Source organism: Mustela nivalis (assembly GCF_964662115.1).
Source record: "Mustela nivalis genome assembly, chromosome: 2".
Classification (NCBI taxonomy): domain Eukaryota; kingdom Metazoa; phylum Chordata; class Mammalia; order Carnivora; family Mustelidae; genus Mustela; species Mustela nivalis.
The window spans coordinates 172,168,346-172,190,657 of record NC_139021.1 but is presented as its reverse complement, the minus strand read 5'-3'; the positions used below and the strand labels follow the sequence as shown (position 1 = coordinate 172,190,657).

The 22,312-nt window shown below is 36.8% G+C and overlaps 1 protein-coding gene across 3 annotated transcripts in view; it reads right to left on the bottom strand.

Annotated features, from left to right (window-relative positions):
* ATRNL1 (attractin like 1) overlaps positions 1–22,312 on the bottom strand; it is an 815,229-nt gene that overhangs the window by 619,977 nt on the left and 172,940 nt on the right. For all 3 annotated transcript variants that reach the window (XM_082721458.1, XM_082721457.1, XM_082721456.1), the window contains exons 16-18: positions 13,093–13,306; positions 10,664–10,852; positions 948–1,166 (exon numbers count right to left, since the gene is read on the bottom strand). In XM_082721458.1, coding sequence (XP_082577584.1) covers positions 948–1,166; positions 10,664–10,852; positions 13,093–13,306 — 622 coding nt within the window. The remainder of the gene's footprint in view (positions 1–947; positions 1,167–10,663; positions 10,853–13,092; positions 13,307–22,312) is intronic.

Sequence of the window (22,312 nt, the reverse complement as noted above, 5' to 3'; positions counted from 1 at the left end):
TACAGCACCCAGCTTAATATTTTTGGTTTTTCTCCCTTCTCCAAAACTGTTTCCTCAATTGTGCCTCCCGGATTCACCTCCTTAATAAACTCTTTCATCCAAGCCCTTGTGTCAGACTATTACCTGCTCTAGAACACTTTCCCAGATATCCCTATGACTCACTCACTCCCTCAACTACATGAATTGTTTATTGCTATGTCTCAGTGAGCTCTTATCTCACTACCCTTTTAAAACTGCAGGCCTTATCCCCCTTCCTTACTTCATTTATTTAACAGCAATTTAACAGCATGTAACTTCTTATGTGTGTAATTAATTTTGTTAATTTCAGTTAGAATACAGGTTCCACGAGAGCAGTGATTTTACTCTCATTTGTTAATTGTTATGTCTCTAACACTTCAAACACTCTTTGGCACATAGTAGGCACGCAATAAAAATATACTGAGTAAGTTAATTTTTCTAGGAGATTGGCTTTCTTCAGTATAAGAACTGACTTCCTATATTTTAAAAAAACCCTGAAAACTAATGACTTTCAAAATTGAATGATATTTAAAATGAGGCCTGTTGATTCCATCACAAATATCATTTAAAATATTCCCACAATTAGCATGAAGTTGACTGGATCTTCTGAATTGCCTTGAATTTTAAGTTATTATTATACTGTGCACATAAAAGACTATAGTACAAGATAGAAAATTGGCATGAACCCATTATTTCCCCTCTTAGAAATTCATATAAAGCCAAATATAACAACTGTATACCATGCATTTGGTGAGCCTATTTAATGATTCCAAACAGAATGCCATCTGCATGATAGAGATGAATATAGGGAAGAATATTTTTTCATCTGTGAAATTTGAGTCTCATTGTTTTCCTGAATGTTGATTATAAGAAAGAACAAGTCATTCTTGGTTTCCAAACTGTAATTAATTTCATCACATTTTTATTACCTGGACACTGGATAAATGACCACTCATAGTTTTTTTCTTTAGGACAAAGACTGGTGTCGAGAATCATCTCATTATTGTGCATCCCAACAAGCTTCATTGGTCCCCGTGAAGATCCTTCAATGCAGTGTCCTCTTCCTGTATTACTAGGATCATTGCACCAGCCACACCCAGGCTGTTCCAAACAATGCCCACAGGTTCTCAATCCAGAACAATTTTGAGCTGCATGACAGGAACAGTAACAAAATATGTTATATGACTTTATATTCAAATGGAATTATAAGGTAATGGAAAAATAAATACGGTCTAAAAAAAGCCTGGAAAAGTTGTCTATAGTTGATGTAAACATTTTTCTGTAATAATATCTAAGAGACAGCAATTACTTAAACCAAATAAAATATACATCATGGGCACAGAGGAGACTTAAAGGTGAAAAGAGTGTGATAACTATGACATAGAGAAAAATGAAGTCAGCATTTCAAGGTTGCTGAGAATTTTTTTACCTGTTTTTAGGACATTTTGGAAGCTGCTTCAGGGGCCTACAGATCTCATTTACCCTTGTCCATGTGTAAAGCCATGTTAGCTGGTCTTGGGCCTAGTGAGGGCCTCCAAAGAAAAACTCTGCACTGCCTTGGACGTCCAGTGGAACTGCTGCCTGCCCATCCTGAGAGAGATTAGCCCCATGTGTACTGTGTGATGATCTGAAGTAGATTTTTACTAGACCCCCCCAGATTAAATCTAGTTTTATATTTACGAGTCTATGAATATCTCCTAGGAAAGTAAATTTTATTTTAGGACTATCTTTTTAAGGACATAAATTAAAAAAAAAAAAAAAGTCTTGAACAAGCATTACATGCAAAGTAAATCTAAACTCTTCTCAAGTATAGAATTCCTACTAATACTTTCCAAACTAGGAAAATCTTAGATGAAAGAATGCTGGGTTTCTTGCACTGCTGAATGACAAACTGTCAATCTTCTAGTTCTGTTTATCTATTTGATTTTAGGCTTTAATAACAAGTTACAAAATATCAAGTTCAGAGCAACATTTTATTCTCAGATTTTATTTTACATATGAAACTATTACATAAGGTAATGTTGGTTTCCCTTTTGCTCAAGAGTAAAAAGCAACAGGCACTGCTTAAAGATTAACAGAAATTTCATTCTTTAGTATTTAATATTGATTCAAAACCTGACAGAGTCTAACGTTTTTTAGACAATAATACAGGGAAGCTTTGGTAGCCTATGCTATTTTTCCTAAGTTATGAATAGCAAAGAGACTATGTATAAACGATAAATAATTAGAGCAATCATTTTCATTTTATTTATTTTTGGCTTTTTGAAAAATTAAGTTGTTAAACATCCAATATGGTTTTTTGAAATGTGTAAGAAGTTGAGAAATCAATCTGTAAGAAATTCTGTCATCAGATGATTACTGGAGACTTCTGGTTTCTGATCCAGCATGCTAGGCATTCAGAAGTTACCACTTCATCCTAACAAAAAGTAAGAAGCAGCACAAAATGAAAAATCAACAACTCTTCTTAGATCTGTCAGAGACGTGAGGTCACAGAGCAAATCACTGCATGCAAGACTGGAAAGACAGACAGGAGTATGCAGAGAATCATAGTATACCACATTTGAAACCTCTGCAGGAGCCAGTATGTGGGGAAGAAACCATGATCCAAAGGCCTCTTACAGCTGATCGATTGCTGGAAGCTCAGTGTGGACAACACTGAGAGTTAAAATTTCCAGAAGGACCCAGTCACAGGAGCACTCCCACACTTTTTTTTTCCTTTAACCTCCAGGAGCTCTACAAAGTCCTCACAGTGAACATCAAAGACAAATCTTCTTGTGCTTCCAGCAGGGGAAGACAAAAAGGAAACATCCTGAAACATGTCAGAGCATTCCGTTCTTTTTAATAAGGCCAGGAAAAACTACTGAACAGAGCCCAAACTGCTGGGGTTTTATTGGAGCCCCCCTGAACTGTTGGGAAATACCCAACTCTAGCCTGCTTGGGCCTTCTGTGTGAGGAAAGAAAGGCACAGATCCAGCCAGCCATCCTGTGCAACCCGAGAGAGGGGAAAGAAACTGAGAAGCACTAGGGAAGTTCACAGCATGAAGCACAAGCCCACAGAAAGACTTAGTCAGTTATAGAAGGCTTCTGCCCTTTCCACAACCTACCACCACAGTACTAAAAGCCCACTTACAGCGGTCTCTTTTACCTGTAAATCATATCTGACTACCAAGAAAAAAATTACAAGGCATACCAAAAGGCAAAAAACACAATGTGAAAAGATAGAGCAAGCATCAGACCAGACACTGCAGGAAAGTCAGAATTATCAGACCAGAATTTAAAACAACTATGATTAATATGCTAAAAGTTCTAATGGTAACATGCGTGAACAGATGAGCATTGTAAGCAAAACTATAAAACTCCCAGAAGATAGCATATAAGATCTAGATGACCTTGAGTTTGGTGATGGTGTTTTAGTTATGACACCAAAGGCACAATCCATGAAAGAAAAAAAATTGATAAACTAAACTTCATTAAAATTTAAATTCAAATTTTAAATTTCTGCTCTATAAAGACACTGTCAAGAGAATGAAAATACAAGCCATAGCTGTAAGGAAATATTTCAAAAAGACACACCTGATAAAGGACTCTTACCTAAAATACATGAGGAACTCTTAAAACTCAATAATAAGAAAACAAACAACTCAATTTTAAAAATGGGCAAAAGACCTAAGCAGATAGCTCACCAAAGAAGGTATACAGAAGCAAGTATGAAAAGATTCTCCACATCATATGTCACTAGAGAACTTCAAACTAAAAACAGTAATATACTCCTATTAAAATGGTCCAAATCCAAAACACTGACAACACCAAATGCTGGTGAGTATATAGAATGCAAAGTAACAAATCATTCATTGCTGGTGGAATGCAAAATACAGCCACTCTGAAAGACAGTTTAGTGGTTTCTTACAAAACTAAACATACTTTTACCATACATTCTAGCAAAAACACTCCATGATATTTATACAAATGAACTGAAAATTTATGTCCATACAGAGACCTGGGGCGCCTGGGTGGTTCAGTTAGTTAAGAAACTACCTTCCGCTCAGGTTATGATCCTGGAGTCCCTGGATCTAGTCCTGCATTGAGCTCCCTGCTTGGCGGGGAGTCTGCTTCTCCCTCTGACCCTCCCCCTTCACATATTCTCTCTCTCTCTCTCTCTCTCTCTCTCAAATAAATAAAAACCTTTAAAAAAAAAAAAAAGAAAATAAGAAACCTGCACATAGATGTTTACTGCAGCTTTATTCATAATTGTCAAAACTTGCCAAAAGCAACAAGACTTTAATACCTGAACAGATAAATTGTGGTAAAAGACAATGGAATATTATTCAGCTCTAAAAACAAATTAAGCTACCAAGCCAGAAAAGACATGGAGAGACTTAAAACCAATCTGAGAAGCTACATACAAATGATATGACATTGTGGAAAAGACAAAACTATGCAGACAGTAAAAATATTGGTGATTTCCAGGAGTTAGGAGAGAAAGAGGGATGAACAGGTGGAGGTCAGAGGATTTTGGACGACAGACTTTGGGCAATAATGATGTGTCAGTGTAGATTGATCAGCTGTAGCAAAGGAACCATTCTGGTGTGGGATGTTGACCGCAGGGAAGTTGTGCATGTGTGGGGGCAGAGGACATAAAGGAATTCTCTGCACCTTCCTCTCAAAATTGCCGTGAACCTAAAACTACTCTAAAAAATAAATTTTAATCAATTTTTAAAAGACTACCTTCCCTAACTGCCGAGAAAAAAATGTTTAAATTGAGCATGTACATAAACTTGTAAAATACCGAAAGAAATACAGATTTGTAACAGTGTACTATATTCTCATGTTTCCTATTTTTTCATTTTCACTGTTATCAATTTAATTACATTTTTATTTGAACTTTTACATATTAAGAACTAAGCCTATTACTGCATTATATTATCCTTTTGAAGATCATCTTCACAAAGAGAATAACCAATATTTTAAATAAAATATCTCAATTATTAATAATTGCAGTTATTAACAAAGCTTTCTCAGAAAACATTAGGCAAAAGTTGTCTTAAGATACATTTCTTTTCTTCAATTTGTAAATTTTAAGTACTAATATCACAATAGCACAACAAAAAAAAAACACTGGCAAATACTATAAAATCCATATTCGTTTCTCATTAGCAAAGAAAAATTTCCTTCAAGTTCCATTTACTAGGAAACCTCAAATGATCCCTGAACAACTTTACAAAAGCAACATAAAATATATACCATTTCTAACACAATTTTATTTATAACTCTAAGAATGTTTTTAAAGACTTACTACTGTTAAATGTTTAGTGAAAGACCAGATACGTGTAGTAGAAATGATCATGTAAATCCATTGTTAATATTTAATGTTAACAAGATAACAAGATATAAAGTTAAAAGCAAAAGTATGATAAAAACATTGCCCAAAAGCTGATGTCTTTGAAACAATAATATTCAGCTATGTTTTGCACTCAGATTTATTTTTTTAAGATTTTATTTATTTAACAGAGAGACAGCAAGAGAGGGAAAACAAGCAGGGGTAGTGGGAGAGGGACAAGCAGGATTCCCACCGAGCAGGGAGCCCGATGGGGGCTTGAATCTAGGACTTTGGGATCACGACCTCGGCCGAAGGCTGACGCCCAACGCCTAAGCCACCCAGGCACCGCTGCACTCAGATTTTGATAAAGGATGCCACCTTTGTTCCTAGTCCTTATTTTATTTCCTAGCATTTCCTTATTGCTCATTAAAAGCCTTTTGGTTAGGGGCGCCTGGGTGGCTCAGTGGGTTAAGCCGCTGCCTTCGGCTCAGGTCATGATCTCAGGGTCCTGGGATCGAGTCCCGCGTCGGGCTCTCTGCTCAGCAGGGAGTCTGCTTCTCTCTCTCTCTCTCTCTCTGCCTGCCTCTCTGTCTACTTGTGATCTCTCTGTCCAATAAATAAATAAATAAATAAATCTTTAAAAAAAAAAAAAAGCCTTTTGGTTAAAAGCAGGGAAGAATGACATAATAGAGAAGGAGTTTATTTCTCACAAGGAGTAGATCACCACCAGGTTTACTTGTATTTACTTCCAGAAAATACAAAATCTCCTTAAAGAGAAGTTCAGTAGCCCTCTTCCCTACAAGGATGCAAAGGGAAGGGCATATAATTTAAAAGGATGTGGAACAAAAATAATTGGACATCATCAGCACAAATGAACTGTAGATAGCCACCAAGAAGGTAAATATGACAACAGACACAAACAGTGAAAGAAAAGACTTACAGAAAAGAAAAATGCAGCAGACTAACTGCCCAAGAAAAAAATGGTTGAAGTAGAACACAAAACTCTCAAGAAATCAAAATCAAGAAAACAAAAAAAGAAGAGTCAAAAACAGAAGACATAAAGGCAGAACTTAACAACTGATATACACACCTCTAGCGGACAGCCCTCCCAGCAGTATGTGTCACAATTTAGTTCACCAGTGAAGAAGATACACTTCATACTGGTGTTTAATCATGTTTCATATGCCTTCTCAAAAAATTCAGTTAGACTTTTTATGGTGGAAATACAAGGTTCTCAAAAACATTGTTTTAAAAGAGATAAAAATCCCCAAATAAACAACCATAAAGAAGAAAAAACATCTGAATTATAACTAAGAGATGGAAAATTCAAGTGAATTCAAGACATATTGGTAATTATTAAAGAGGGCACAGATTGCATGGAGCACTGGGTGTTATATGCAAACAATAAATCATGGAACACTACATCAAAAATTAATGCTGTACTATATGGTGACTAAAATAATAATAATAATAATAAAAAGAAATTCCAACCACTATTTTAAGATTTCTAAGGAAGAATAAATAGAAGATTTCTAAAAAAGAATAAATAGAAGAAAACAATGTAAGTATTAAAGACCATTTTTAGCGGTAAAGAAAGACACTACTCTTCAGATTCAAAGAGCAAATGAGAATCCATTTTTAAAATTTAACTCAATTACTGGAAATTGAAATGAATTACAGAATTTGGAATCCCAGGGATTAAGAGAAAAAAATTACAATCCTTCATTTCTTGAAGAATTTTTTTAAAAAGATGCCCCACAAAGGAATGAAAGTCAAATTCACAGGAAAATTCTCACTCACAACACCAAACACTATAAGGTCTAAGGATAGAATAACCTAGAACTCCCACATCCAGCCACTTAATCATTCAAGTCAACATAAAAAAATACACTTTAGACATACAAAAATTCAAAAAGATTATTATCCATAAATTTATTTGAATGAATTACTGAAGACTATTCTCCAAAAGGTTAATAAATGAGACGGAAGAGATGGAATACAAGAAAGATTTGTAAGTAGTGAAGACGACTTAGATTTTAATTTTTAGGAAGTTCTTAAGCATGTAAGACCTTGGAAAGTTTACAAGCTCCTTTTTCGTTACCCTTTATCCTTTTATTCTATAACACACACAGAGAAGCCCATAGAGAAATGTGAGATTAATCAATTATTGTACAGAAATACTCTGTGCCTGCACTCAGCCTGGAGGTGGCCCACTGCCTCCCTTGCACCCCTGTCCTAGCCAACACCCTAGTCTTCTCCCAGCAGCATCCACTATCTGTCATTTACATTAATTTTTTGCCTTACTCTACAGTTTTACCACCTACATATTCATTCCTAAACAAGAGAGCTTAGTTTTGCCTATTTTTGAACTTTATCTAAATGGAGCCATTCTGTATATAAACTTTTGTGTCTGATTTCTTTCATCAAACATTAAAGTTTGTGGAAAGACAAACATGATTATGAAGGCAAGAGAGCCTGGGTGCTGTCAGTTCCCCCTAAGACTGCATCACTGGATGCAGCTCCCCTGGGCAGCTGACTCCTAATAAGACATTTTCTGCGGGAGTAAGACCCTTTTATGCCTGCAACAACCCCAGTGCCATGTGCTGAATGAGGCCCGTCCTCATTCCCTATTTTTAAAAAAAGGGAGATGGAGAGGAGAAGGGAGTTGAGGAAAATTGGAAGGGGAGATGAACCATGAGAGACTATGGACTCTGATAAACAATCTGAGGGTTTTGAAGGGGTGGAGGGTGGGAGCTTGGGGGAGCCAGGTAGTGGGTATTATGGAGGGCACGTATGGCATAGAACACTGGGTATGGTGCATAAACAATGAATCCTGTTATGCCGAAAAGAAATTAATTTAAAAAATAAATAAATAAAGTTCCTAAAAAAGTACAGCACCGAGGAGCTCAACACCGAATATACCCAGCTATGTCCATGCCAAGAACACCTCTCCACGTGATGCCAAGAACCTGGGGAAACAAATATACCCAACAGCCACAGCCTAGAAGTTCTGGCCTACCTTGTGGCACTTACTGTTCTATCTCAGCTCTTCATGCACCAGTGGTGACTATATGGAACAAACACAGGTTTGGCTGGCTGGTAGACTATGAGGGTATCTTTGGGAATGATGTAAGTTCTGTAAAGGCCAGTGAGTCTCCATCTGCACTGTCTTAAGCAGCTGGTTACCTCAAAATGACAAGGTCATTCATCCTCATCTGAGCAAGAAGAGCTTATGAACATGGGTGGCCATGTTGTCTGTGGGCTACCAGATCCCGGGCGCAAGCCTCAAAACAGTAGATTCACCACCAAAGGGTATCTCAGACTTAGGAAGCTCCTCTTAAAAGAAGCAGCTCTTCCTTTCTCTTACAGTATAAGCAAGAGAGCTCAAGGAAGGATGGAAGGAAGAATGCATGGTCGGACAATGCATGCTGCTGCTAGGATATTTATCCATCCATCATCACGGTTACAGCAGCGGCAGCTGTTCCTATGGAAGGAATGTAAGGAAGCCAATGGGCTGATAAGAAAGTCCAGACAAAACTTTAAAAAGTTGCAGGAACAAGCTGTGTCATGGCCCAAACTCCTCGGAAACCTACAAGTGCCTGCTTGGAAGAGGGAAAGAACAGAGGGAAGCCAGTGGACTGATGCAAAGACCTGAACTGGACCTACCAGAGCTGCAAAGATCGGGTGAGAGAAGGCATAACAAGTGTGTAACAACTATCAAAGCAATTGTTAGGAGGAAAAAAACTAGACGTGGGATAACAAGATCCGCTGAGGAGTATTCCCTTAGAAAGATTAAAACTGGCCCTTCTCTATCCCATTGAACACTTCAACTACAATATCTTCCTGAGTTTAACCCATATGGGGCTTCAAGTGGCTGCTCTTTTGTCTCCCTTCACTACACTGTAACTGCAGTTCCTTTGGGACCTGGCATTCATTCATTGCAAACACAGGTTATTGCAAGTAAAAGTATTGGGAAGAAAACTAAAATAAAACAAACCTAAGGACTCCTGGTCCTTCTGCCTTAGAGACCTTCCTAAACATTCCTCTCATATTCCTCATTCCTCTCATTCATCTGTATCTGCTTGAATTTAGCAAGTGAATAGATGTTTTGCTTTGTTTAAATAAAGGATTTCTGGTCGAATACACACCGAACTCCAACTTTATCTAAGGTGATTCCAGAGCTAACTGTGGTTGTGGAATGGCGACCCTGGGCACCAGCAGAGTATGTTCTCCAAAAAGGACACAAAGTCTGAATCAGTCACAAAAAGGACAGACTCCAATTAGTGTGGCATGAATAAATCAATTCAACATTGAAAAGCGGGTGAGGGAGCACTGGAAATAAATAATTGTTCCTACCTTCTTATTATAAATCTGAAGAGACCAATTACTTCATGTCCCTTTTGGAAAGGCATTTTTTTGATAAGACCCAGTGTCAGAGGGTAGATTGTGGAAAGATAAACCATATTTTCTGCTCGCTCAAAGCTCGCTAAGAAAAGCAGCTTCTACATTTTCCAAAAGGAAAAAAAAAAAAAAAAGCTGCATGTGGTTTCAAATTCCTACAAGGACACCAGGTGCTCTCAGTAGTGCTATGCAATTACCTTGGCAATAGCATCATGATGCAATCTGCCTTTACAAGGCCACTCTCATAACCACACAGTGGTATGATACATACACTCAGTCAAGTCCTTAAAAAATTTGAGCAAGGGGTAAGATCTAGCCCTGAAGTACAACCGATAGCAAGTGCAGTACCGACCTGCTGCCGGGACTCCCATGTGATTCCAAGACTGCATCCTGCCTTCCTGGTAGATGCACCACCACTGATAGGATTGATATCTGGCCAACAAATGCTTAATTTGAATCCAATTATGAGGAAAGAATTAGATAAATCCAAATTGGGACAGGTAAAAAAACAAATGGTGTAGATTCTTCAAAAATATCAGTTGTGTAAGACATGGGAACTCTGCTAGATTAGAGGACACTAAAGGAGCACGACAAAGCAGTATGCGATCTTTGCAGCAATAAGCACTTTCGTGAAGTGTTAAACTCTCTGCAACGTACACTCAGAGTTGGGGAGAGCACAAATGTGGCAAAATGTGTGTGTGTGCCTATGTCGGATAAAATAATTAGTAGAATTCAAAATGATGGTATAGTATAATTCTGGGGCCTATACCATTAATAGGTTTTAAAACAACAGTTTTTTGTTGCAACAAAAGCAAAAACTTTTTCCCAACTTTTAAAAACTTCTTCAGATGTTTAATTCCTCCTTCCATCACAGAAAATTGATTTGTGTTGCCTTTACATGAAAAGTCACTCTAAATAAATACTTACGAGAACAGGTGGCCGTTTGCCACTCCAGACACTGTCCATATGGAAAAGAGATTATGTAGGCATTGGAGTCAACGCAGCGCCTCGTGCTACTGCACCACATACACTCCATGCCATTGCTGGTGCAGTTGGAGCAGGATGTACGTAGAGAGCACGGCTTTTTGCACGGCCTTGCATTTTGATTCGGACTGACTGGAATAAATCAACAAATACAATTATTTTATTTGTTAACTATATTTTAGCACAGATATATGGGTTTCATTTGTTTTGAGGTTTGGGGAATGTTTCAAGTAAGCCAAGTTTGAAATAAAAATTATAGCAAAAACTACATAATACGATAAATGAAAATGAAGATGAGGTGTTAATACTTCTTAAATTTATTATCAAATTTGAAAATCATACTTCTTTTGAAAATTTTAATCCTTTACAAAGTACATAAAGTTACATAATTTAAAAACTTATACATAGAGATGTAGCCCATAACCTAGTTTTCTGTTTTTGGCTAAGTACTACACACACACTCATTATTTACTTTCCCACTAAAATTTTTTCCATAAACATTCCATACCTTATCAAAACAAATGCTTATCAGTGAACATGTCTCTGATAAACAAACAATAAAAATAAAACAATACACTATAAAATCTTTACATGAAATAGAATATCATAACCTTTAGATAAATATATATATATATATATATATATATATATATATATTTTTTAATTTATTTGACAGACAGAGATCACAAGTAGGCAGAGAGGCAGGCAGAGAGAGAGAGAGGAGGAAGCAGGCTCCTGCCGAGCAGAGAGCCCAATGCGGGGCTGGATCCCAGGACCCTGAGACCATGACCTGAGCCGAAAGCGGAGGCTTTAACCCACTGAGCCACCCAGGCGTCCCAGATAAATAATTTTGTAATGCTAGCAAGGATGTGAAGAAATTGGAACACTTGTTCATTGCTGGTAGGGATGTAAAATGGTACAACTTGTACGGTAAACAGTAAGGCAATTCCTCAAAACATGAACATAAAATTGCCATATGATACAGCAATTCCTTCTTCTGCCTATATACCCAAAAGATACAAACCAGAACTGGAAAAGATATCTGTAAACCCATGTTCATAGCATCCTTATTCACAACAGCCAATAAGTAAAAGCAACTCAGGTGTACACTGATGGATGAATGGATAAACAAAATGTTGGATGTACATACAATGGATAGTTATTCATGTTAAAAATGGAAGGATATTCTAACATATGTTACAATATGAATGAACCTTGAGGACATTATGTTAAGGGAGATAAGCCAGGCATAAAAGTTCATGCACTTTATGATTCCATCTATATGAGGTAAATAAATTAGTCAAACTCATAGACACAGAAACTAGAAGGTGCTTGTCAGGGGCTGGGGGAGAGAGGTCTGGAGAGTTATTGTTTAATGAGTATAGAGTTTGGGAAGATGAGGAAGTTCTGGAGATACATGCTGTTGATTATGCACAATAATGTTGATGCATGCAATAACACTGAACTCTGCATTTAAAAATGGTTAAAATGGTAAATTTTATATTATGTATATTTTTTTAAGTGTTTAAAAAGAGAAAATAATTCAATATTCCTTTATCACTTAGCGAAAATCCATTTCAAGACACACATGTGATTTTACTCATATGTGGAATTTAGGAAACAAAACAAATGAGTTAAGAGGAAAAAGAGAGAGACAAATGAAAAAACAGACGTTCAACTATAGAGAACAAAGTGATGCTGACAAGGGAGGAGGGTGGCAGAGGTGGGGGGAGGTGGGTGGTTGAAATGGATGATAGGAGTAAGGAGGGCACATGTCCTGCACACCAGAAACTAATATTATACTATATGTTAACTAACTGAAATTAAAATAAAAACTTAAAAAAAAACAATGTATATGTCTAATATTTTATACTGGCTAATAAAACCAAATAAAAAATTACCACACAATTAATACAGGTTTGGGGTTTGAATGTCATGGCCAATATAAAAAATAATAAAAGTCAATCACCACAAAATGACATATTAGGGAAAAAAAAGAACAGAAATGTTTCTTCTTACTTGCCAAATGAAAGAGATCTATAAGATGAAAATGATTCAAAATTAGTTGTTAATCTTAAAAACAAATCTTCCTTCTAAACACTGTAATTATAAAAGTATAAGTCATTAACAAAATTAAGAATAGACTCAATCAAAAAATAAAAATTGTATAAAACCATAAAATTTTGGTATTTTCACAAGTTAACAGTGAGGTCACTAACAGTAAGTGGAGAATGTAGTTAAAGATAAAATTTACCAAAATTATCAGGGAATCAACATCATAAAAAGATGGTGAAATTTACCTTAGGCACATGGACTACTGCAAGTGGAAAGGCGTGGTAATTATTTTAAAGAAATACTAGTTTACTGCTTACCAACAGGTTTTTCACAGACCAGGCCATCTGCCATTGATGTACAAGGATTCGCTTTCAGGCCTGCCACTGCAGCCTTTTCCAGATATGCACAGAATCCAGAATCATTCGGTTCACCAGGAAGCCACTGCAGCGTCGTGTTTGTAAAAGGAGACATGTCTTCCCATCCCCAGTAGGATATATTGATCTTGCGCAAGCCTACCCATGGTGATACTTTCTGTAAACAATAGCAAAAGGAGTATTAAAGAAAGTTAGATATAAAAAGTCATATTCCTGGGGCACCTGGGTGGCTCAGTGGGTTAAAGCCTCTGCCTTCGGCTCACGTAATGGTCCCAGGGTTCTGGGATCAAGCCCCGCATCGGGCTCCCTGCTCAGCGGGAGCCTGTTTCCTTCTCTCTCTCTCTCTCTCTCTCTCTCTCTGCCTGCCTCTCTGCCTACTTGTAATCTGTCAAACTAATAAATAAAAAGTTTTTTTTTTAAAAAGTCATATTCCTTAGCAAATACCTCCTTATCATTAAAAATTACATTTAAGGGAAGCCTCGGTGGCTCAGTTGGTTAAGTAACTGCCTTCAGCTCAAGTCATGATCCTGGAGTCCCAGGATCAAGTCCCACATCGGGCTCCCTGCTTCTCCTGCTGACCTCTCTCCTCTCATGCTCTCTCTCTCTCTCATTCTCTGTCTCTCAAATAAATAAATAAAATCTTTAAAAAATAATAATAATTTAAAAAGTAAAAATAACATTTAAAAATATATAAAACTGCCTTTCTAATGACTTCCTGTACCAAGGATAATTAACAATTCCAGCATATTTTAGAGAATGATGTAGAAAAGAACAGTATTTTTCAAAAATAGATCTTGCACTCATGCTACATAATTGGGGCCAGTTGTTTAGCCCTTGTGAACCTCAGTTGCCTCTTCTACAAAATGAGGTTATAAATGTCTGATATAAATACCTACCTTACAAAACAAGATCACTAAAAAATTAACATATTGCTGCTGCTGCTCTGCTACTGCTCTACTTTAACAATTTAATCAGTTCTGGAGGTAAGAATCTACAGCTAAGTTGCCATTACACGCACTGTGAGAGAACAGGAAACAAAATCAACAAACTGTATACAGAGGTGAGTGAAAACTTAACATGTTCACATAAGGACTAAGAAGAAAAACTGCCTCTGTCCTAGTTCAGACTTTTACTGGTACCTCAGGACTTTTACTCAATTTTTGATGAAGTTATGTCATCTACTTTCATTATGAAAGAGATCAAGAAAATTGATAAAATCTGACTCCTTTGCCTAAAATTTAATAGATTGCCAAATGCCACAAAACAAAATACTCCTAATGCTCTCATTAATATTTCAAAAGGGGTTTGAAAAGAAATTCATTCTGTATACACAGATTTATTTTAATCATGAATCAATTTTAAAATGTGTTTATTAAAATATATTTTTAAATGATATATTTTTGCTACTCTATATATATTAGATTATAAACAACTCTTTTTATTTTCTTGTTTCTGAATTATGTGGGGTTTCATAAATTTTTTATTTTTGTCTCACTTTCTTGGGATATAATTGAAAAATTTAAAAATATAGATCTAAAACACATACAATTTGATGTTTTGGTACATGCAATCAACGTGAAATGATTACCACAATCAAGCTAATTAACATTTCCATCACCTCATAGAGTTACCTTTATATTTGTGGTGAGAACATTTAACACCTAGTATCTTCAATTCCAAGTATACAATACAGTATTATTAACTAGTAACCATGCTGTACATTAGATGTCCAGAGCTTATTTATCCTGTATAACTGAAACTTTATACCTTTTGACCTATATCTCTACATTTCCCTCATACCCTGTCCCTGGCAACCACCACTCAATTAACTGCTTTTATGAGTTTGACATTTTTAGATTTCACATATAAATACAATCAAGCAGTATTTATCTTTCTGTATCTAGCTTATTTCACCTAGTGTAATGTCCTCCAGGTTTATACATGTTGTAGCAAATGGCAAGGTGTCCTGCTTTTGTAAGGCTATATAATATGCCATTATCTATCTATCTCACATACCTCACACACACACACACACACACACACACACACACACACACTATCACATATCACATTTCATTTTCTTTATCCATTTACCCATCAATGAACACAGGTTGTTTCCATACCTTGGCTATTGTGAATAATGCTACAATGAACATGGGAATGCAGATGCCTCACTGATATCCTCACTGATATGATTACATTCCCTTTGAATATATACCTAGACATGGGATTGCTGGATCACATGGCAGTTCCATTTTTAATTTCTTGAGGAACATCCATACTGTTTTCCAAATTGACTTTACCAATTTGTATTCCCACCAACAGTATACAACAGTATACAATTTCTCCAGATCTTTGCCAACTTGTTATCTTGTTTTTTGTTAACAACCATTCTAACAGGGTCACTTTGATTTTGAATTGTATTTCCCTGATGATTAATGATACCCACTTTTATCATATACCTGTTGGTGATCTGTATATTCTGTTTAGAAAAATGGCTATTCGTATCCTTTGTCCATCTCTTCACTGAGTTCTTTTTCTTTGCTATTGAGTTATTTGCCTTCTTATATATTGTGGACTTTAACTCCTTATCAAATGTATGATTTACAAACATTTTCTCCCAATCCACAGGTTGTCCCTTTCCTGTGCTGACTGCTTCCTTTGCTGTGAAGACACTGATTAGTTTGATGCAATGCCATTTGTCTATTTTTGCTCATTGCCTATACTCTTGGGGTCATTTCTAAAAAATCATTGCCCTGACTAATGTCAAGAAGCCTATTCTCCAAATTTTGTTCTAGAATTTTTACAGTTTCAGGGCTTCCATTCATGTCTTTAATCCATTTTCAGATTTTTTTATATGGTGTAAGACAAGGGTCCACGTTCATTCTTCTGCACAAGGATATCCAGTTTTCCCAGCATCATTTATTGAATTGTCCTTTCCCCATTTTATGTTCTTGGTACCTCTGCTGAAGATCAGTTGATCATAAATGCATGAATTTGTTTCTGGGCTCTCTGTTATAATGTGTCCTGGTGAAGGTTCTCTTTATGTATTTAATCTATTTGGGGTCTCATGGATCTGGATATTCACTTGGGGAGTTTCAGATTTGAGAAGTTTCCTGTTATTATTTCTTTAAAGGAAATTGCTGCCTCTTTTGTCTTTCTCTATGACTTCTGGCACTCCCAAAAACCATGTATGGATGCATTTGATGGTCTGTCATAGGTCCCAGAGGCTTTCTTCATGTTTCTATCCTTTTTTTTTTTTTCTTTTTCTACCTCTGACTAGATGATTTCAAATGACTTGACTTTGGGCTCAATGATTCTTTTCTTCTGACTGACAGTGTCTGCTATTGAAGTGCTATATGAATTTTTTTATTTCAATCACTGTGTTCTTTAGCTCTATAATTCCTGTTTGTTTCTTTGTTATGATTTCCATGTCTTTGTTAAACTTCTCATTTTGTTCACATATCATTTTCTTAATATAATTTAGTTGTCTATCTTTATTTCTTTTAGCTCACTAAGCTTCTTTTAGATGATTATTTTGAATTGTCAGTTTTTAGTTCTCCATTATTTAGGGTCAGTTACTGGTACTTTATTCTGTTTCTATGGTAGTGTCATATTTCCCTGATTTTTTGTGATCCCTATTGCCTTGCATCAGTGTTTCATCTAAAGAAGTAACTATTTCTTTTAATCTTTATAGACAGACTTCAGTAAGGAAAGCCCTTCATCATTCAGCCTATCCAGAAATTCCAGCAATTCTAGAGGGCCATAAAGTAGAATCCATAGGCAGGTTTACTGCTGGATTATTCAGCTAGGCTAGCCTGGTGGCTAGGTCAGTGGGTAATCAGGTCTAGAGTCTGGGTCTACAGGGGGCTGCCTGGTACCTGGATTCAGAGGGGCAAGCCTGGGACCATTGCCATAGGTCTGGAGTTTATGTCCACATGAGTAGGCCAATGCCTGGGTTCATGGAAGTGGGCCTAGAATCTGTGTCTGTAGATACAGGCCTGGATACTGGTTGCATGGGGGCCACCTGGTACAAGGGTCCATTGAAGTAGTCATGGGAACTAGGTTTATGAGAGTACACCTAGAACCACGGTCCATGGTGGCAGGCCTGTAGCTGGGTCCAAAAGGGCCAATCTGGAGCTTAAATCTCTTGGGACAGACTGAAGGAAACATGGAGGTTACCTGGCATCGGGATAATTTTCAATTCTGAATCCATGGATGCCAGCTTAGTCCTGGGATGAGCCTGGCACCTGGACTCATGGGTATGGACCTGGTTCTGAGTCTATAGAGGCTAGCCTGGTGCCAGGGTCTCCTAGGTTAAGGCTAGTGGCCAAATCCATGGAAGCAGGCCAGATTCTGAGTAACAAAAGATGGGCTTGGTACCTGGAAACACAGGGGCAAGCCTGAAGGTTGGGTATACAGGGAAGGGTCTAAAGCTTGACTTTCCAGGGGTGAGCCTGGTCTTGGGTCACAAGTACTAGAGTACTAGTACTTGGTACCAAGTACTGGTCTTGGGCCAAGTACTAGAGTATACTGGGAAGGTCCTGAACTTTTGGTCTTCTGGAGCCTAGGGCCACAGGAAGCCTGCCTGTACTGTGAGGCCATGGGGATCAGTCTGGAGCAAGCCTGGTACCTGGGTCAGTAGGAACCAATCAGGCATCAGGGTTCACTAGAGAAAACCTGAAGCTGGTTCAGCAGCAAAGTCACGTGCTCACTTTACTTTTCTTCCCCTTTGTAGAAGGTATCTCTCACCATGCTTCACTACCCTGCACAGGCTTGGGGGCGGGGATGATGCAGGTATTATAAAAGTATCCTTTCTTATTTCTGCACTTTTCTCAACTGTTATAATCTCTCACTGAGATTACCTAGCTCTTGCAAAGGTATTTTTGTATATGAATGGTTGTTCAAACCAATGTTTCTGTGAGGGAACAAAAGCTGGAATGTAGCTTTGCTCACGACTATACCACCAATGCAGGACAAAACCTTGAAATTTCCATTCTGTCATCTTGCTGACATTATTCCTAAACACTTCTACCTTAATGCACATAATATATTTATTTTTTCAGTTATTAAGTTAATAATATTATAATGTGAGGTGACTTCAAAACTCATGTCACCTTTTTACATTGTGGACTGTCAGGATAGAGAAAAATATGTCTCTCTATTTGAATGTTTAACATACATAAATAAGATAGACATATCCAGTGTTTATTCTAAATATGTTATACAAATGGTCCTATAGAGCTTCTAAAGACAGCTATAGACCTAGAAATTTGCAAGGTGTATAAATACAATAAATTTCATTGTTAATACTCAACAAATATGTCCTAGCTACAATTAAAATATCCTATGAATATTCATTATGACATTATCACTTAGTAGAATGCTATACAGATAGTAGGTAGTCAATAAATTTTTAGAACCAAAGTACATTAGAACATATATGGTTACTTTCTACCATCCAATTCCTGAGATAGAGATAGTACTTAATAAATGTTTCTAATTATAAAAATACACATGCTGTTTTTTCTTATAATCACCATTTATTTCATATATTATGGTGAAAGATATTTTGATAACAAAAAAACTGTAACATTTTTATAGTTCTTGATAATAACAGCAGGACTCAATCCAACATAGATATTTCAGATTAATGACTGTGCTTCACATTACAGTGACTCTGCCTACATTTCCAACTATCTATAGTAAAGACAAGTCATTTAAAATGAAATATTATTCCCTATCTCATCATGGTAAGGATCTGTGAGGAAGAGGAGAGAAACAGAAAAATGAAGCCATTGATAAAATATTTAAAGTAACTATTACCCAGTAAATGAACTGGACAGGGAGTTGAAAATCAAAGACAAATTACTATATTATGAAAATTTACTGCAGCACGCCATAAATCATTACAACATTTCATTAGCCATTTCCGATAAGTAAATGATTACTTGACGCAGAATATCTTTTTAAATTGCCTGAATTTGTCCGTCTTTACTTGCCAAGGAAGTGTTATCTTAAGTGTATATAACTGGAATGACTCAGGATATAATTCATTTTACATAAAGGTATGCTTAATGGAATGTCACCTTGCAGAGGCTTCCACCTTTGAAATTTTGCTACAGTTCAGCTTTCTAATGAAACAAAATATTTTTCTTTCCTAGCACATGCTAGACCACAAACTCTCAAATATAAGTTTCTTACACATCCAAAATAACTGTTAGTCCGATGTTTATGATCTATAAAAACAAGCAAGAAAAAATGAGGAACTAACACAAGAAACCTTGAAATATGCAACTTCTAAAATAGCACATTTCATATAACCCAATTAATAACAAAATCAAAGAAACACATCAACAATAATACAATAATAGTACAGGACCTTAATACCCCCCTCATTGAAATGGACAGATCATTTGAGCAAAAGATCAAGAAGGAAATAAAGGCCTTAAATGACAAACTGGACCAGATGGACATCACAGATATATTCAGAACATTCCATCCCAAAGCATCAGAATACACATTCTTCTCTAGTACACACAACAGTCTCCAGAATAAATCACAATCTGGGTCACAAATCAGGTCCCAACCGGTATCAAAAGATTGGAATGATTCCCTGCATATTTTCAGACCACAATGCTCTGAAGCTAGATCTCAATCACAAGAGGAAAGTTGGAAAGAACCCAAATACATGGAGGCTAAAGAACATCCTACTGAAGAATGAATGTGTCAACTAGGAAATTAAAGAAGAATTTTAAAAATTCATGGAAACAAATGAAAATGAAAACACAACTGTTCAAAATCTGTGGGATGCAGCAAAGGCGGTCCTGAGAGAAAAGCATATCACAATACAAGCCTTTCTCAAGAAACAAGAAAGGTCTCAAGTACACAACCTAACATTACACCTAAAAGAGCTGGAGAAAGAACAGCAAAGAAAGCCTAAACCCAACAGGAGAAGAGAAACAAGAAAGATCAAGAGCAGCAATCAATAAATTGAAACCAAAAAAGCAATAGAAAAAAATCAACAAAACTAAGAGATGATTCTTTGAAATTAATAAAATTGATAAACCCCTGGCCAAACTTGTCAAAAAGAAAAGAGAAAAGAGCAAGGACCCGAATAAAGAAAATCATGAATGAAAGAAGAAAGATGACAACCAACACCAAAAAAACACAAACAATTATAATAACATATTATGAACAACTATGATAAAAATGGATGCATTCCTAGAGACATATGAACTACCAAAACTGAACCAGGAAGAAAAAGAAAACCTGAACAGACCCATAACCAGTAAGGAGATTGAAACAGTCATTAAAAATCTCCCAACAAACAAGAGCCCAGGGCTAGACTGTTTCCCAGGGGAATTCTACCAAACATTTAAGAAGAATTAATACCTATTCTCCTGAAACTGTTCCAAAAAATAGAAATGGAAGGAAAACTTCCAAACTCGTTTTATGAGGCCAGCATTACCTTGATTCCAAAACCAGACAAAGGTCCCATCAAAAAGGGGAATTACAGACCAATATCCTTAATGAACACATGTGTGAAAATTCTCGCCAAAATACTAACCAATAGTATCCAATAGTACCTTAAAATGATTATTCACCACGAACAAGTGGGATTTATTCCTGGGCTGCAAGGTTGGTTCAACATCCACAAATCAATCAGTATGATACAATACATTAATAAAAGAAAGAACAAGAACCACATGATCCTCTCAAGAGATGCCGAAAAGGCATTTGAAAAAGTACAGCATCCTTTCTTAATCAAAACTCCTCAAAGTGTAGGCATAGAGGGTACATACCTCAATATTATAAAAGCCATCTATGGGGCGGCTGGGTGGTTCAGTGGATTAAAGCTTCTGCCTTCAGCTCAGGTCATGATCCTAGGGTCCTGGGATCAAGCCCCACATCAGGCTCCCTGCTAAGCAGGAAGCCTGCTTCCCTTCCTCTCTCTCTGCCAGCCTCTTGGCCTACTTGTGATCTATGTCTGTCAAATAAATAAATAAAATCTTAAAAAAAAAAAAAGCCATCTATGAAAAACCCACAGTGAATATCACTCTAAATGGAGAAAAACTGAGAGCTTTTCCCCTAAGGTCAGGAACATGGAAAGGATGTCCACTATCACCACTGTTATTCAACATAGCACTAGAAGTCCTACCCTCAGCAGTTACACAACAAAAAGAAATAAAAGGCATCTGAATCAACAAGGAGGAGGCAAACTCTCACTCTTTGCAGAAGATATGATACTTTATGTGATTAACCCAAAAGACTCCACTCCAAAACTGCTAGAACTCATTAAGGAATTCAGTAAAGTGTCAGTATATAAAATCAATGCACAGAAATCAGTTGTATTTCTTTACACCAACAACAAGACAGAAGAAAGAGAAATTAAGGAGTCAATCCCATTTACCATTGCACCCCAAACCATAAGATACCTAGAAATAAACCTAACCAAAGAGGCAAAGAATCTGTACTCAGAAAACTATAAAGTACTCATGAGAGAAATGGAGGAAAACACAAAGAAATGGAAAAACTATCCATATTCACAGTTTGGAAGAACAAATATTGTGAAAATGTCTATGCTACCTAAAGCAATCTACACGTTTAGTGCAATTCCTATCAAAATCCCATCTATTTTTTTCAAAGAAATGGAACAAATAATCCTAAAATTTATATGGAACCAGAAAAGACCCCAAGTAGCCAGAGGAATGTTGAAAAAGAAAGCCAAAGTTGGTGGCATCACAATTCCAGACTTCAAGCTCTATTACAAAGCTGTCATCATCAAGACAGTATGGTACTGGCACAAAAACAGACACATAGAACAATGGAACAGAATAGAGAGCCCAGATATAGACTCTCAACTCTATGGGCAACTAATTTTTGACAAAGCAAGAAAAAATGTCCAATGGAATAAAGACTTCTTCAACAAACGGTGTTGGCTGGGTGCCTGGGTGGCTCAGTGGGTTAAGCCGCTGCCTTCGGCTCAGGTCATGATCTCAGGGTCCTGGGATCGAGTCCCGCATCGGGCTCTCTGCTCGGCAGGGAGCCTGCTTCCTCCTCTCTCTCTGCCTGCCTCTCTGCCTACTTGTGATCTCTCTCTGTCAAATAAATAAAATCTTAAAAAAAAAAAAAAAAAAAAAACGGTGTTGGGAAAATTAGA